Source organism: Mastomys coucha, unplaced genomic scaffold (genome assembly GCF_008632895.1).
Source record: "Mastomys coucha isolate ucsf_1 unplaced genomic scaffold, UCSF_Mcou_1 pScaffold3, whole genome shotgun sequence".
NCBI lineage: Eukaryota > Metazoa > Chordata > Mammalia > Rodentia > Muridae > Mastomys > Mastomys coucha.
The window spans coordinates 61961372-61977811 of record NW_022196909.1 but is presented as its reverse complement, the minus strand read 5'-3'; the positions used below and the strand labels follow the sequence as shown (position 1 = coordinate 61977811).

Sequence of the window (16440 nt, the reverse complement as noted above, 5' to 3'; positions counted from 1 at the left end):
GTATCAGGCAAGAAGAGAATGTACTGACTCAGGTCCTGCTGTAAGAAATCTACTATATAGTAAAAATAAAACAAAATAAAAGCACCCATAGCTGTGTACTTTGCAAAGTAATTCTAGCCAAGTACAGAATTCTGTCTCCTCATTAACACTGGGCAGCTTCCAAGATAAGAGTCCAGACTCTTAAGGAAAGAGCGTCCCTCCTAGGTCTCACTTTTCTTTCAAAAGACAAGGCAGAGTTTGAAGCTCCAGTGGGTGCTTGTGGTTGTGGTGGGATATGACAGAAGTCTTTCCTGTACCTTCTGAAGAAGCTAGATCTAACTCTACCATCCCCAATACCCTACACACATCTGCATAAAAGACCTGTTCAGTGGAGAGATCACAGAAGCTCCAGCTGTCTGACCACAGCTCCATGGCTCTTCCATGTACAGTACCCCTCCCCTACTATGCGAGTGCTTAAATGAAACCACTGGAAAGGCCTACTAGCCACCCATGGGTGGAGGGAACTGAGAGGAACAGTGTGTTCTGGTGTGGACTGGGTGCTGGGAGGCACTGCACAGCTCTTCTCTGAGGATGCTGTACAAGCTCTCCAACTTTGGCAGACTGCCTTCGGGGCGGGGCCAGATACCCATCTTGCTCACAATTCATTTGCCCCATGTCATTTCTCTCCTCTTGGTCCTGGGTGAGGGCAAAGTGTGTTTCCACAGGCTTGTATCTGCCTAGGAACTCTGGCTGTCTGTCTTTCCTCCAGGGCAGGATCTGACTTCCTTTTCTAGGTGTCCCAGATAGCTTTTGGTCAAGTTGGCACAAATTTTGACATACCCGTGAAGAGGGAACCTCAACTGAAAAACTGGCGCCATCAGATTGGCCCGTGATCATGTCTGTGAGACATTTTCTTAATTGCTAATGGATGGAGGAGGGCCAGGGCATTTGTGGATGGTGCCATCCCTGGTCTGGTGGTCCTGGACTGTGTAAGAAAGGTAGTTGAAGAAGCCAGATTAAGTAAGCCAATAAGCTGTGTTCCTCCATGGTCTAGTTCAGATCCCACTTCCTGCCTTGGCTTCCCTCAATGGTGGACTACAAGCTAGAAGTCAAATAAACTCTTTCCTTCCTTGGTTGGTTTTGGCCAGCATTTTATCACAGCAGTGAAGACCAAACCAGACTAGGAGCCTAAAGTGAAATTCCAGGAGTCAAATGAATCTAGTTCCCAGGCTGGAGGCCAAAAAGAACTTGAGGGTAAGTGTTCCAATGAGGCAGAAATTGAGCTGACCATCTAACTGGAAGTAATAGAAAGGCTCTGGGCACAGAGACCAAGGCAGGCCAGGGCTATGATGGAACAGGATTTAGTGACCCCCAGGAACCAAATACAGGGGGTTTCAGAGTGTGGCATGGTGGTTGGGACATAAGAAGCAATGAACTCAGTTGTCTCCGATGTCTTGATAGGCAACTATTAATGATGTGGAGTTGTATCTGACTTCAGGGACCAGTGTCTTCTGCCCCATCTGCTCACAACACTAGAATATTCTTGGAGGCTTGGTTTGTAATTGTTTCAAGAAGAAGGCAAGTGACTGGTAACCCCCACTTCGGGTCTCCAAGGGCTGAGGTGACTTCAGAAAACAAGAGTTTTTCCTAAGGTATTTGAGATGGAAGGAGTTGGGGGCATGGATTAGCTAGCAATACTCAATCCAAAAAGCTTAATGTATCTCAGCAGACCTTCAGTGTTCTTGGTAACATTTTCATGTTTTGTTTTGCTTGGGACTGGAGGTGCTCTAGCCCATGGCTTCCTGGTCTTTGTGTCATGATGCACATAAAAATAAAATAGTTCTTGTTTACCACACTGGGAACAACTGGAGAGAAATTGTGTCCTGGATTAAGAGGCTCACAGCTTGCCTTCTGTAGAGGCACTGTGACCTGGGGTTAACCACAGCAACATCTCGCAGCCAGTGACTGGAAGCTTCTTTCAGCCCCCACGAAGCTCCATCCACTATACCAAGAAGTTTGGTAATCTCTCGTGGATGCAGAGTATCCAGGAATGGGGAGCACCTGCCAGGGTTTAATGGAACAGCATATGGTGCTGGGGATTAAGAGGAAATGAAACTGTTCCCATGGCAGGTTGTGAGCTCTCACATCTTTGGATCCACACAAACAGGAGATGATGACGTTGGCTCCTTTGGCCCTGGTTACATGATGCCTTTAACCTCAAGGGTCCATTTCCTGCTTGTCTCTTCCATGCAACTGCTGTCAGCTGAAACTGACCCACAGGTCCTTGGGTATTCTTCATACACAACTTTGAGGCCTTTCTACTTGGTGACAACAGGTGGCAAAGCCAATTCACAAGTGAAGAACAGGAAGGAGGGAGAGACAGTTGGAGGATAAGAAAACCTGTAAAGAAACCTTCACATTTGGGCTGAGTGTGGTTGTCTGGTGAGGACTGGAAGTAGTGTTAACAGATCCCCAAGACCATACATTCAGCATCTCCCTAGGGGAGGTCTGCCCAAGGCACCAAAGAAACCCTCGAATGATACAAATCAAGGGGCAGTGGCTGGAGAGACAGCCCAGTGGTCTACAGTGTATACTGAGCTTGCAAAGGACAGGAGTTTGGTTTTGAGCACCCCTATCTGGTGACTCAAAATTGCTTCAAAGTTCAGCTTTCATGGATCTGGCACTCTCTGCTGGCTTCTGTGGGCAATGCAATAAAGTGCTCTTGAGCATGCACAGACAGACAGACAGACAGACAGACGGAATTGAAAATAAAATCTTTAAAAAAAAAATCAAGGGGCAATGGAAGACCCAGTCACTCTGAAGTAGACAACCAAGGCAAGACTGTGGAGACAGAGTGGATAGGTTTCCAGTTAGTGGAACCTCCATTCATGGCCTCATTTGCTATCCTCAGGCTCCTCAACCTATTTCCTTCACACTCCATTTAAATCTAAAGCTGTTTTCTACTACACACACACACACACACACACACACACACACAACTCACCCAGAACACGAGCATGCATGAAGTCTTTCTTCTGGCATTGGAATAGCCTTTCCTTTCCTTTCCTTTCCTTTCCTTTCCTTTCCTTTCCTTTCCTTTCCTTCTCTTCCCTTTCCTTTCTTCCTTTTTCTAATTCAAGCCTATAGAAAGCCTAGGGCCTTGATGAAGACCTGAGCCCACCTTTACTACCTCCAAAGCCACAGGCTGCTAATAGTGGTGTATTCTGTGTTGTAGCCTTGGTGGCTCTTTCCTCTGATGCACAGGTCCCACTGCCAGGTGGGCAGCCACCATGAGCCACCTCCCAGGTCTTGGGACATTCACAGCAGCAGGTGTTTACACTGACACATGCCTGACAGTGTCGGGCTAATAGACCCAGTGTTATCTATTTGTTCAAATAAATGACACAGAGCTAAACGTGAGGTGCCCACTCTTAGGAAGCGACAGGGGATCCTGGCAACCTACCAGCATAGTGGTAATTTGCTAAAGGATGACATTTTAACCTGACTGGCTTCTGCAGCAGCAGCATTTCCAGGGTAGCCTGTGGGGTCAGAGAGAAAAGGCAGAAGTCAGTCTACCTGTGAGTCCCACCAGAAAGCAGGTCTAACACTGCAGCAGAATGGGGAAGAACCCCAGGGGCGGACGATGCTAATGGGAATTTCCTTTCAGTTTAGCTCCAACAGACTCAACATTTTAACACCCACCTCCTCCGCCAGCCCCGAGCTCAGGCCTGAAGCTAGCTGGTCACATCACAGAAAACATAAATGGCAGCTGTGAATTGAGTGCTCCTTTGGAGACACGGAGTGGGGTCTCTGTGAAGGGAGGTGGATTCTCAGGGGAAGGGTTTGAGGGGAAGGAGTGGGGGATCACTGACTACTTTATAGCCAATCATAGCTGAATAAAACCAGCTGTATTAAGTAATAAGTGTACCACATGCTGTCCTTCCAGAGTGTCACCCAGTAAGCCCTTCAGATCTGCCTCCTGCAGCTGTCTTGCGTGTATGTCTGTGTTCATGTGGGTACATGTATGTGTGTGCATATGCAAGTATGTGGGCATGAGGAGGTCATATGACAAGCTGTCATCCATTCTTGAAGTGCCGTTCACCTTGTGTTTTGAGAGAGTATCTTTCAGTGGCTTAGAGCTCACCAAGTGGATGAGGCTATCCGACCAATGAAACCCAAGGATTTGCCTGTGTTTGCCTCCCTCCCAGCATTGCAAATACAAGTTCACTGCACAAAACCTATGTCTGTGTGCATGTCTGTGTGCCTGGTACTCATGAAGTCCCACACTGTTGGGAATCAATCCTTTGGAAGAGCTCCTAGGTTTTAAAAGAAGACAGCAGGAGAGTGGATGGGTTTGGGTTGAACAAGGCAGAGAAATCTTGCTATTCTAAGTCCACAGGTCAGAAGCCTCAACCTTTAGGAGCTGCTTAGAAACCCAGAATCTCTTAGCTGGAGAGATAGCGCAGAGGTTAAAGCACTGGCCACTCTTCCAGAGGACTCAGATTCAATTCCCAGCCCCAGAAGGTGGCTTACAAGCCGGTACCTCCAGTTACAGGGGATCTGATGCCCTCTTCTGGCCTCTACAGATATTCCACACAACTAACATTTACACACATAAAATAAAAATAAAGGAAAAAAAAGAAAATCCAGAACCCTGGGCCCCACCACCACCTGCTGAATCAGTGCAAACACTTTAGGAAGACTCCACAGCGATTTATGTATGTTGCTGACAGTTCCAGAAGGACACTGGTCTCAAAGGCAAGCATTCTAGACCACATGCAAAGTATTGGTACATTTGTTTATTTTTCTGCATTTCCGTAAAATCTACAAGCAGGAACCTGATTCTAGTACTAGAGTAACCATGTCCTGTCCTTCTATAGAAGGGAAACTGAGGCAGGTGCTGGACTTATCTAACCAGAAGTGAAGGCTGACAAGACAAATGGTCAGCATTGACTCTGGGAAGATGGCCCCATGGTTCTAGTTTAGGAACATCTGAGTGTCCCTAATGAAGGTCCCCAATGTTCAGAACTATGTTAAAGGAAGGAAAATGGAACTGCTTAATGACAGAGAAAAGAGGTCGGTGGCATCCAAGTTTGGCTGGTCTCCACAGCGGGAAGGACCATAAGGCCAGTTCTTGTTTTACCCAAGCTTTTCTTCCACCTCCGTCATGCGTATGAAGTAAAATTCTCATTTCCTAGAACACATGTACCCCTCATTATCATTTAGTTACAGAGATGTCAGCAGGAGTCTAAGTGGAGCTTTCTTTGCTGGAGGCCTTCTGGTCTGGACCTACTCACTGAGTTAATCCATCCACACAGCTGCCCCCCCCCCCCCACAACCCGTTCCTACCTTTCCTAGCTTCCTTACCATCACATCACCTTTGGCCTCAAAGAGAGAGTGCAAAGCAAATTCTGAATTGGTCCCTCCACCTGGCAGCGCACTGGAACAACACAAATTCAGAAGATTCTCCACTGTTGAGAGTAAGAAGTCACGGTATCAGATATGCTCAGTGTCACAAAAGCACACACCCATTCTGGGGCTAGACGCCCCTGCTAGAGAGGCCAGCCTCACACCCAGCTACTCCTACTCCTAAGTGCCAGTACCTTGCTGCTGGAGGGCCTGGTTTTCCAGCTCAGGCCACGGCTTCCATACCAGTGTGGCCTTGTGTGTGTCCTGAGCCAGGGTCGAGACGTCTTGGAGTTCTGGGATCTCTGCTTGGAATCGTAAGCCAATGTTGATGCGTCTTAAATGAAAAGAAAAACAGTGTGGCCTTCAGTGTGACAGCCTAGACCAGGGGCCAGGAACTGCAAACATCAGGGAAGCAATCTCTTTTGTTAGAAGAATGCCAGAGCAGGGCCCTCCAAGTCCAGGCATGGCCCTTTCCCTGGGAAGAACAGCTGTAATGTTGGCTGTTGGGGCACATTTGTGAAGGTGTTTCTCTGCACGTTCAACTGTTAATTCTGTACTAGCAGAGAGCTAAATACTGGCAAGGTCTTGGTCTTGTTATTTTTATGTCCTTTCACCGGTGTCTTTCTTTGTAAATATTCATTCTTCCTCATCTGCCTAAGACAATCTAGAGTTTTATCTGATTGGTTGTAATAAAGATCTGACAGCCAGTAGCCAGCAGGATGAAACTCCCATGAGACACAGAGGTGAATGGTTGGATCAGAGTGAAGCAGAGAAACAGACCTGTCCACATGATGGGATGTGGTGTCAGGATTAGTTGGGTTAGAGTAGTCGGGAGACTGCCTAGCAAAAGGCTCAAGCTTTACAACATTAATAAGGCTCAGTGTCATTTATATCGCTGGCGGGTCCAAGTTAGGTCTGTTATAGTTGGGGAGCTAGGGAAGGGCAAGGGGGCAGTCTGAAACTTCTCAGCTTTCAGCCTCTTTACAGAAATTGGAATGGAAGAACAGCTAATTCCAAGAGAGGAGTTGCCGAGGGCATGGCTAGAGCATACCATAGAACGAAGGGAAGGGGCCAAGGGTGGGCACCAATGTAAAGTATGTATCCCTTCCAGACCACTTTTCCCTGGGTCATGCCATCTACACTCACAAAGACTTGCAATACAAACAAGACTGTAACCATGGTCCCCATTCAAGGTACCAACAAAGGCCTCAAAAACCAACTCAGTAAAAATCAAAACTAGAATGCGTCAACTCAAGCTTTCTGCTTCTGGACTCAACAAAGCTCCACCCCACGGCCTCTTTTCATTCCCTTCCACAGTAAAGTAATGTCTCTTTACAGCTTTCTGTGGTTTTCAGTTACTCATGACTAACTAACATTAGCTGGAATACTTAGATTGAAGTAATATTGGAGGGAAATATTAAGTGGGAAGATCCAGAAATCAATAATTCTGTAAGTGTTACTTTCTTACTATTCTAAGTAACGGGGCAAAATCGTAAGACAAGCCACTTCTACCTGCCCCAGATGCGTACCTGTTAGTCAGTTGGGATCTATGTAGTCTATGATAGATAAAACGATAGTCTATCTATTTTGATAGACTTTGTCTCAGGTATTAGACAGACAGTTGCAGCACTGTAGTGCTAATACGCAGGGCATGGTCCTATCAGAGGTTTCCGGTACCTTCTGGAGGTCACGCTGCCAATGTGTGTGTGGAAACTGTACCTCCCATCCATCATGAAATGATTCAAATACTCAACAAACCCATTTGGAAGACTGGCCAAGAGTCACAGAGGGAACATGGGAAAAAGAACATTCAGAAGGATTCTCTTCTAGTTAAGAGAGAGGTCGCAATGCCACTGGGGATGTGAACATGTGACGGTCTAGAAGCTGCCCTGTGGAGGTAGGGATGCTAGATTGTTTGAATCTAGGGTTTCACATTTAGTTCCAAGTCTCTGAAATACTAGCAGCTATAAGCAAACAGTAGGAAGGAAGCCACAATCCTACTGTTTCCACAACTCTCCCCTCTCAGTGGCCACTGAATACAGAAATACTGACTGCCCTTCTAGAAGCTTCCAGACCTTTCCTTATCTGAGGCTTATGCTTTAAAGAATAATTGGCTGTTGCTTACGGTTCAACATCCACAGTCTGTTCTCCAGGTCCTGGGGTGACTGTCACATTGCTGCCGTCGATGCTGCCTGAAACACAAATGCTAGAGTTTACCGGACAATAAGAAAACGTCCCAAGAAATGAATACAGATGGCAGTTAGCTGGTCAGTAATTAGCCAAGCATCAGGAACAACAAGGCTCTTCCCCTACCCAACTCATATCAATTTCCAGAAGATGGGATGGACTCATGAGGTTCTTTTTCTTTCTCTCTCTCTCCCCATTCTTCAGCCTCTTGACAGGGTCTTGATGTGTAGCTCAATCTAGTTTTGAACTTCCTATCCTCCAGCTTTAAGCCTCAGGTTCCCCAGTGCTTGGGATTACAGGCCTTAAGATAGCCATTTCTCACAGTGTGAGTTAAAGCTGGCTGGCTAAGCTACATGGTTTCTAGGCAACCAGAAAGAAACCTAGCTACAAAGATCTCTCATCTCCCTTTGGCCCCCTCCATATCTACGGAGGAGAGGAGGTTTTCCTGTACTGCTTAGGCTGCTCTTCAAACCGCACCCCATCCCTTCTGCCTCAGCTTCTATAGTAGTGGGGTCTACACTCACATATGACCTACAGGGTTCATGATTGATTTTTTTTTTAAGCACAGTAAATATTAAAATTTACTCTGGCTTATAATAGCTCCCATGTGTATTACGGCTAAATATTTATCTTAAGCATCTTTTTTGACCATCCAAAGCAGTCTTAGTGTGCACATTTCCCTTTTTCTTTATCCCAAAGACACTCTGACTCGCTTCTCTCCTCAGACTGATTCCCTCGAGTTACTAAATGCGATACAGAGACATTTAGAACACCTCCCATCGTATGTGGAACACATAACGGATGTTTCACAGAAATCCACGGGGGGATAAACTAGCCAGTTGAAGAAAGTGAGACTCCCCACCCACTCAGGGTAGTATCCAAATCGACAGGGGTGACACCAGGAGTTAAGGGACGACTCACTGGAACGACACAGCAGCACGCGTGGCGTGGGCGTGAGGGGAGTGAGGGGCAGCTGGGGGTGCACTCCAGGGCCGTGGCCAGAGATGAGGACATTGCTGAAGAGCCCTGAGCCCTGGCGCACGGGGCTCAGCATGGGTGGCGGCGTGTAGGGGGGCAGTTCGTGGGCGGGGTCCAGGAGCAGGTGATCCCCGAGGATTCGTGGGGAGCGCAGCTGGCTCTGGTACAGGGTGGCCCCCGAGTAAGAGGTGGGGTTGGGAGTATAGGAAGAAGGCGGTGGCGGGATGAAGAGGGGCTCAGGCCGGTGCCGGAACTTCTTCTTCTCTGGTAGGGTCTTGAGGGGCTCCTCAACTTTGGCGGCGATGGGTGGATGTTTCCGGGGGATTTCCTAGAGTGAGAGGAACAGTTGGGATTCAAACTAGGACATCCCAGTCATTGTCCCCTTTCTAAGTACAGAACTGCTATCCTTGCCTTGGCCCCTTTCCATAGATTTGACCAGGGATCTCGAAAATTCTAAGGGGGTGGGGAGAGACTGCCTCCCTTCTGTTTGTCCCCTCCCACTCCCACCACATCGGCTTTGGGCTGGTTAGCAAAGAAAATCCGGAAGGTCTAAGAAGGGTTGAGTGGGTCCGCAAGAAGTAATAAATTAAAACTCTGGCTTATCACTGCATTTCCATCTGTCTTGAGTGGAATCCAGCAGAGTGGCTCTTTAGTTCCCCCACTGCTCCTGCAGGGATAGATTACACATGTTCTAAGCAGGGGACAGAATACTCTCTTCAGGGATGCAAGGCCCAAGGCTGAGGGGCAGGAAGAGGTTCGTGCCTAGCACAGGTTCCCACGGCTCTACAGGCTTACTGGAGGCCGGGGCACAGTGGCCCACAACCCTCAAGGCCGTTTTAACGGGCTCTCCTGGAGATGGAGCTGGTGACGCTCCCCAGTCACGCCCCCCTGAGGCTCCTCTGTAGCACCCCCATCTTCTCCTGCTTCCTGTCAGCAGGGCTAGTTTAGGTTACAACGGGGGAACGCAGCCTCGTCTGGGGGACCTGCCACACGGAGACACATATACTGGTAAGTCCACACATGCACGTCAAATAGAGAAGCAGGGTATGCCAAAGCCAGAGGAAACAGACTTGGGTAGGGGGCCAGCATCAACCCAGAAAAGCCGAGAGCTGGGTGTGACAGCCAGCCGGGATACCTGAGGAGAGGCTCTGAGGGGCTCAGGCACAGCTGCAGTGCCCAGCAGCTCTAGTGCCAGAGTGGCGAGTGAAGACAGCAGCAAGGGGTGATGGGAAAGACTTTCATGGTCACATGACCAGCTGCCTCCAGGCCATGTGACCTCCTCCAGCTCCCCTCAGCTTTGGGCCCCTCTCACCGGCCTGCCTCCGGTAGTGTGGGCTCTGCCTCTCCCCTCCCACCGTCTACTTCTTCCTCAGCTCCCTTGTCTTCCGAGGTGCCATCCCAGCCTCTAGGAGAGACTCTTGGGGAGGGAGAAGTGAAGGAGGAGGGGGAGAGGGGCTCCCGGCCTCACCGTGGAGGTTCTCCAGGGAGGGCTAACGTGGGTCTGCTTAGACCAGTGCCCTCCAGCCTCCCTCTTTCCCTCAAGCAGGGGCGCTTCACAGCCGAGGCCCAGAAGAAACCCCGAGGAGCCAAGGCCATCCCCACCCCCGACTGCGGAGCCAATCTGTTAACTTTTAAGCCCCATCCATGTACCCCCAGTAGGTGACAACAACTCTGCCCAGGAGCCTAAACACCGAGTTCAAAAGTCCTTTTTAGGCTCTTTCTGGTGCTTCTACCTCTAAAAAATGCTTTATTATCTCCCAGGCAAGGCTTTCTGAGCTACCTGGACCAGAGGCCCAACTCAGAAAGTCAAACCACCCAGACTGTTACACTTGGATCGCATCTGAAGTGTTTAAACTATGGGCTCTAGGGGGCAGAGCCAAAACACTGAATTTTACAAAGTTCCTGCCCCGAGGGGAGGGAGAAGGCCATTGGTAAGTCCACACTTGGGGAAAACGGAGACCCTGAGAGGGACATTTCAAGTTGGCTTTATCTCAGAGCCAAGATTTGAATTTAAAGCTCTTTCCTGGATTTTAAACTTGTTTTTAAACCAAGGGTTTGATTTCCGTTCTTTACTCATCCCCTGAGCATGCTTCTACTTCAGCCTGCCGGTCAACTGATGGTGTCTCTCTACGCTGCATTAAACCAAGTTCATCCTTTTCCCACCCAGCCTACTCAGAACTCCCAAAACGATTTCCTAAGTAAAATTACTGCCTTGCTAGCTGGACCCACCCTACCTGGTATACAGGTGCACCCTGATTTATGATGGAGCTACAATCCGAATAACCCACAGTAAAACAAAGCTATTAAGTTTAAAATGCAGTTAATACACCTCACCCACAGAGCATCCTACCTCTGCCACTCAGGGCAAACAGTCTGTAGTCGTTCTCCTCCTGATCTAGTAGCTGACTGGAATCAGTGGCTTAATGCCATGGCTGAGCCTCAGGAGAGAAGGTTATATCGTATAGTTGTATGTCACTAGCCTCAGAGAAGGTCAAGATCCAAAATTCAAAGTAGACCTTTTACATGTATGTAAAACTGAAAACCTGTAAGAGGAGCCATCTTGGCAGACGACAACTGTCTTTGCATCTTGCCACCTCCAGGGAATAGGGTTCTTCTTAGCCCCACCTCTTCTCACTGTCTTGAATAAGATAGGTGTCTGTAACCCCTGTGTGATGTCCAGGATAGACGCAGAGCCTCTCACATCTACCACACAACTTCCTCAGGCAAGGTCTCTGTGTGTAGATAGGCTATTCCATCTACATCTGTTGCTAGTCCCCTCTGGCCAGAATGTGGAGGTGATTCCTCAGCCTCTCTTCTTCTGAGCCTCAGTGTCACATAAGAACCCAAAACTGTTCTTTTTTTCTGAATGTTTCAGCCCTACCCCTACAGCTCCTAGACTCCCAGAATGCACTCATTCCCTGAGGACATGTAAGACCCAACACACTACTCCCTGGGAAGAGACAGGTCTGGTATAGCCAACCATGGAGGTCATTAATTCCCCAGGGTAGAGAGCAGAAGAGGCGGAGAGAAGAGGAGAGGGTGATGAAGGCAAGGAGAAGTTAACAGGGATGGAGAAACATGAGCCACTTTGCTTTCCTGAGATTTGCGGGGTCTGGCTCTCATGGGGCTTATTTCGGAACTGTAATGGATCTGAGACCCCAGGGATTAAAAGTGGGTGTGACAATCGCTGAAGCTATTGACCAGGCAGATCATCTTAGCTGATGATTCGCCTACTTTCCAGAGGGGGAGTCATTCCAAGGTTTACTTCTTTGGCAGCCGAATCTGGGGAGACCCAGGGGTCTTAGGAAAGACCAATGGCAGGGGACAGCTGTTTATTAGCAGAGCTGCGTTTCCATTCTTAGTAACTGGTAAGGTTATATTGATGGCTGCCAACTGGATTGCTATTTACAATATTTAGGCATGAGAACATATCAGTGTTCAGAACTGGATCCAGACCATCAGCCTGGAGGAGTAACAAGTATGGAATGGTTGGGCAAGTGCAGGTCGTGTGGGAGCCTTGAACCTGAGAGGGAGACACATCAAGCAGCTCAGGCCAATGACTCTGGAAACTGTGGTCTTCATCTCCAGGAAAGCAAAGCAATGTCCCCACCCCAGGCAGGTGTGGCAGTGCAGCGACTCACAGCAGGCGCACGGGGGGCAGCCCCTTGGGGAGAGTGAGGGGGGGAGAGGGTCATCCTCACGAGCACAGGCATCTCGTCGTCCGACATCGAGCTGGCTGGCTTGTCTCTGGCCGAGGGGGTGGCAGCGACGCTGTTGGTGAACCCCTGAGAGCTGGGCTTGGGTGGGAGAAGCTTGACAGGGACAGACACGGGCATGACCATAGGCGTGAGGCGCTCTGCCTCAGGAGGGAGCTGCGGTGGTGGCGGCGGCGGAGGCGGAGGTGGCAGTGGCGGCTGGGGCTGAGGCTGAGGCTGAGGCGGAGGCGGTGGGGCCTTCTCTCCTTCCTCCTACATAGACAATAAAGGCTTTGATCCTGGGCTGAAAGCAGCTCTCCCAAGGGGGATGAACTTGCTTTTCCTCAGAGGTTCCAGGACATGAGTGGTGGGAACAAGAAAACCACAGCTGGGTGGTTTCCTTCCTGTAACTCTGGGTCCCTGAGCTACATTTAAGATATCACTTGTATATGAAAATATTTTTTAAAAAAAGTTGGTGGCTTTCGTGGCTTTTTGAAGTAAAGGACAGGGATTGCTATTCAGTCAAAACTAAACATGTGACTTTTATGTAGATCTCCATTCCTTGGGTCTCAGTTGACTCAGTGTCTAATGGAAACAATCATTTCAGCTTAATTTTTTTTTTTTTTTTTTTTTTCGAGACAGTTTCTCTGTATAACCCTAGCTGTCCTGGAACTCACTCTGTAGACCAGGCTGGCTTAGAACTCAGAAATCCACCTGTCTCTGCCTCCTAAGTGCTGGGATTAAAGGTGTGTGCCACCACTGCCCTGCTTCAGCTTAAATTTTATTCAGCTTAGGAAACCACATTCAAAATGCAAAATATGTTATGGCTATGTTTGTTTCTTTGAGACAGGTTCTCAATAGGTAGCCCAAACTCAGAATCCTCCTGCCTCAGCCTCCTGAGTGCCGGGATTACAGGTGTGTAATGCCACACCAGGCTGAAAACATACATTTTCCTTTTCTGTTTTTTGAGACAAGAATCTTGCTATGTTACTTTAGCTAGCCTTGAACATGGCATGTAAACCAGGCTAGCCTCAACTTGCAGTGATCCCGTGTCTCTACCTCCTGAGCACTGGGATTTTAGAGGCATGAGCCATGAACCACCTAGCAACATACTGTTTTTAAAGCATGAAGACAGGCTGGAGAGACAGTTAAAAGCACAGGCTGCACTTCCAGAGGATCCGAGTTCAATTCCCAGCACCCACATGGCAACTCACAGCTGTGTTATCCAGCTTCAAGTGACTTGACACCCTCACACAGACATGCATATGGGCAAAACACCAATGCAAATAAAATTTAAAAAATTATTTTTAAAAAAAGTGAAGATAAACTCCTCTTTTATCTGGCATAGCCAGGAAATAGAGACGGAAGAGTGAATCTCATAAATTCAACATTCAAAGAAATTTCAGAAAATTCCGAGTCTTAACTGAACCCAAAGATGGTTTCTTACATGACTGTCCACCCGGATAATCCTGAGGGTGTTTATTACAGGGTCACTGGATCCACCTACAACCAATCACCACTGCATGGACAGACAGACAGTTCTGGCCAAGAGCTTGAGAATTACATGCTTTTTCTTAGTCACTGACCACTGATCTCAGAGGCCATCTGGTTATGGTCTTGAGTACTTCACAGATGCTTTAGATTTCAACTATACTTTACATTTGCGTATGTATATACTCTGCATTTACATATTTATAGGTCTCACATTGACATAGTTTCTTCGGCACCTTTCTCTAGGAAAAGAAATGGGATTCCCTAAAGAGATTTCTAGCACTGCGCTTTTGACACTTGTCTAAGAAGCCAGGGAAGTGGAGACCGTGCCTCTCCTGGCGCCTACAGAAGGCACACATCTCACTCCAACAGCAGCAAAGCAAAGCAAGCAGCACATGACCTGGAAAGGATGGGGTGGGCCCCTACTGACCTGTTTGAGGCTGGGGGAGGCCCTCATTCCCCCGTGGGACCGCATGTGGCCATTCAGGGCAGGCAGGCTTTTGAACTCCTTCAGGCAGATGGAGCACGTCAGCTTGTTCTTGGCATCGAACTGTTCCCCAAACACTCCTTTGGTTTGGCCGCTGCTGAAGGGTGAGGTCAAATGGAAAGGACACACACATTGAGGACAGGGAGAATTTATCACAAGGCATCAAACCTACAATGAAGCCATTTTGTTTATCTAATCTACCACTGTCTGTGGCTTCCATATCTGCCAGATAACCAAGCCCAATGTACAGATGGAGAAACTGAGGCTCAGAGGGAGCAAAGGCTTTAAAAAACTTTTAAGTTTCTTTAAAAAACTTAAATATATGTATGTACATATGTATATATACATATATATGTATGTACATATATGTGTATATATATATATATTGTGTGTGTGTGTGTATGTGTGTGTTGGGTCAGAGGAAAACTTGGAGTCAGCTCTCTCTTTTTGTTATATAGATCTCAGGGTTCAAATTCAGGTCACTAGGCTTAGTACCTCTGCCTGGAGAGCCATCTAATTGATCTGTGTGTGTGCCTGGTACCTGAGGAGACAGGAAGAGAGCACCAGATCTCCTGGAGCTGGAGTTATAGGCAGCTGTGAGCCACCTCATCTAAGAGCTGGGACTCCAACTCCAGTCTACAGCACAACCAGCCAGTGCTCTTTCCGGCTAGGCCATCTCTCCAGCAGAAAGGAACGGGCTTTCTTAAAATCGTGTCGTACAGGACACGTCCTCCATCATTCTAGACCTGCAGGCTCTGGGTCTTTCTCATCCATAGCTTTAAGCGCCCACCCATGATGGCTCTGAGAGAAGGAAGGGAGTCTGTACTGTTCAATGTGACACACCCAAAGCTCATCTCTAAACCTGGTACACAGAAGGCACCCATGAAGGCCCCACTGCCTGAATTGATAAAGAACAGAGCACAGAGCACCCAGATGTTACTGCTCCCTGCTCTGTGTGTACCCCCAGCCGTCTGAGCCCAGCTTTCTCAATTCTAAAATGAGAACAGCAGTAGCTGGGCATGGGTCACTGAGGACTTGCAGTTGCCAGGTGCCAGCCGGCAATGCCTGCCTTACTGGTGTTTTCCTCCGTGTAACACACAGGTGGAGTGCTCAAACACAGCAGCTACTGCTTTCCCTGAAACTCTGACCTTGGATTTAGAAGTGAGTTATTTAAGCAACACAAAACCCCCCCAGCCTTCCGAATATTCCAAATCTTTGATCATACCTTGATTCCGGGGATCCAGGCTGGGCTCTCCCATCAGGTAAGTGCATCTAATTTTGAGCCAAACAGAGCACCGGAAGAAAACAAGAAAAGAGAAACAAACAAACAAACGTGTTTCTAAAGGGAGGGCTCTCAAGTTGTCTGAACAGCAGGATCTACCCTTCCAGAACTTTCTCTGCCCATGATTACCCTGACATGTCTACTCATGCCTTTGTTCCACATCTGGTTTCTTCCCACTGCTCCCTGAACTCACAGCTGATGCCAGCCCCAAGCCTACTGGGATGCAACCCCCGTCTGTCCTTCTTATCCTAACTTATGCAGACTTAACTAGCCCGCATCCCCACAGGGTCCATCCCCACAAAGGACAGACAGGAAATGGGTGGTACAGCATCATTCCAGGAGACCCGATAACATCAAAACTAAACAAACAAGAACTTCGTGTATATGACTGCATGCATGGTGTGTGTAGAAGTGGTGTGGGCCGAGGGCAGAGAGCATCCATGTGCAGTGTTTGTGCAGAAGCCACAGGACAATCTGTGTCTTGGGGATACCTCCAAGGACAGAGTTACAGTGGGCATGAGGTGTCCCCACTCTGTGGTCCTCTTGCCTCTGACATAGACACTGTACATGCGTATGTATTTGTATGTATGCAGGTGCATGCGGTTATATACACACATGTGGGCATGTGAGTAAAGGCTAGATGTTAGGCTAGCCTTGGCTATTGTTCTCCAGGCACTGTCCACATCAACATTTTTATTACACTCTATCTACCTATCTATCTATCTATCTATCTATCTATCTATCTATCTATCATCTATCTATCATCTATCTATCATCTATCTATCATCTATCTATCTATCTTTCGATCTATCTATCATCTATCTATCGATCTATCTATCTACCATCTATCTATCTATTGATCTATCATCTATCTATCTACCTATCATCTATCTATTGATCTATCTATCATCTATCTATCATCTATCTATCTA

General features: G+C 47.9%; 1 protein-coding gene across 17 annotated transcripts in view; it reads right to left on the bottom strand.

The window, feature by feature from the left end:
* Trerf1 (transcriptional regulating factor 1) overlaps nt 1-16440 on the bottom strand; it is a 230772-nt gene that overhangs the window by 31135 nt on the left and 183197 nt on the right. For 10 of the 17 annotated variants that reach the window (XM_031347586.1, XM_031347584.1, XM_031347591.1 and 7 more), the window contains 8 exons: nt 15452-15498; nt 14170-14323; nt 12195-12521; nt 8497-8881; nt 7514-7580; nt 5583-5722; nt 5347-5450; nt 3443-3518 (listed from right to left, as the gene is read on the bottom strand). In XM_031347586.1, coding sequence (XP_031203446.1) covers nt 3443-3518; nt 5347-5450; nt 5583-5722; nt 7514-7580; nt 8497-8881; nt 12195-12521; nt 14170-14323; nt 15452-15498 — 1300 coding nt within the window. The remainder of the gene's footprint in view (nt 1-3442; nt 3519-5346; nt 5451-5582; nt 5723-7513; nt 7581-8496; nt 8882-12194; nt 12522-14169; nt 14324-15451; nt 15499-16440) is intronic. The other 7 variants (XM_031347593.1, XM_031347595.1, XM_031347590.1 and 4 more) reach the window with 5 other exon arrangements.